The 641-nt window shown below is 77.5% G+C and overlaps 1 protein-coding gene across 1 annotated transcript in view; it reads left to right on the plus strand.

The window, feature by feature from the left end:
• The first annotated feature begins 250 nt into the window (after positions 1-250).
• HOOK1 (hook microtubule tethering protein 1) overlaps positions 251-641 on the plus strand; it is a 58,498-nt gene continuing 58,107 nt past the window's right edge. Inside the window, exon 1 of the mRNA XM_021710430.1 lies at positions 251-507. Coding sequence (XP_021566105.1) covers positions 442-507 — 66 coding nt within the window. The 5' untranslated portion in view covers positions 251-441. The remainder of the gene's footprint in view (positions 508-641) is intronic.

The raw sequence follows: 641 nt of genomic DNA on the forward strand, positions 1-641 counted from the left end.
CGGAGCCCACGAGGGCGCGTCCAATCAGCAACCCCCACCGCGCCACCTATCGCCGCTCTTCCCGCCCCCGCCCCGCCCCGCCCCGCCCCGCCCGCGCCTCCCGCGCACCTACCTCCTTTGTGACTGGTGCGCGCACAGGTCACTCAGGGCGAGGTGGGCGGGAGGGGGACGGAAGGGCGGGACGAGGGGCGGGGCTCAGGTGCCGAGCGGCACGCCTGGGCACCGACAGAAGAGGGGGTAGCGCGCGCGAGCGGGCGAGCGAGGCGGGGGGTGACGCCGGCCACGTCGGCAGCGCGGGGCTCCGCGCGTGAGCGGCGCCGGCGCCGGGCCTGGCTGCCGAGCTCTCCCCGCGGCCAGCGGGTGGTCGAAGCCGGCTCCCCGGGAGCGCCGCGAGGAGGGAGGCGTCGGTGTCTGCGGCGTACTCCCGCCGCGGCACCGGCCATGGAGGAGACGCAGCCGCTGCCAACGCATCCCGCGCTGCCGCTCTGCGACAGCCTCCTGATCTGGGTGAGTGCGAGGGGGCGCGGGGCTGAGGCCGGTTCTCTCCAGGGGGGCCCGAGGGGGAGTCGGGTCACCTGCGCGGTGGTCCCGGCGGGTCCCGCTCCTCGCGCCTCTCGTCGCCCTTGACCGCCGACAGTGCC

Source organism: Carlito syrichta, unplaced genomic scaffold (genome assembly GCF_000164805.1).
Source record: "Carlito syrichta isolate Samal-C Ts95f unplaced genomic scaffold, Tarsius_syrichta-2.0.1 Scaffold288945, whole genome shotgun sequence".
Classification (NCBI taxonomy): domain Eukaryota; kingdom Metazoa; phylum Chordata; class Mammalia; order Primates; family Tarsiidae; genus Carlito; species Carlito syrichta.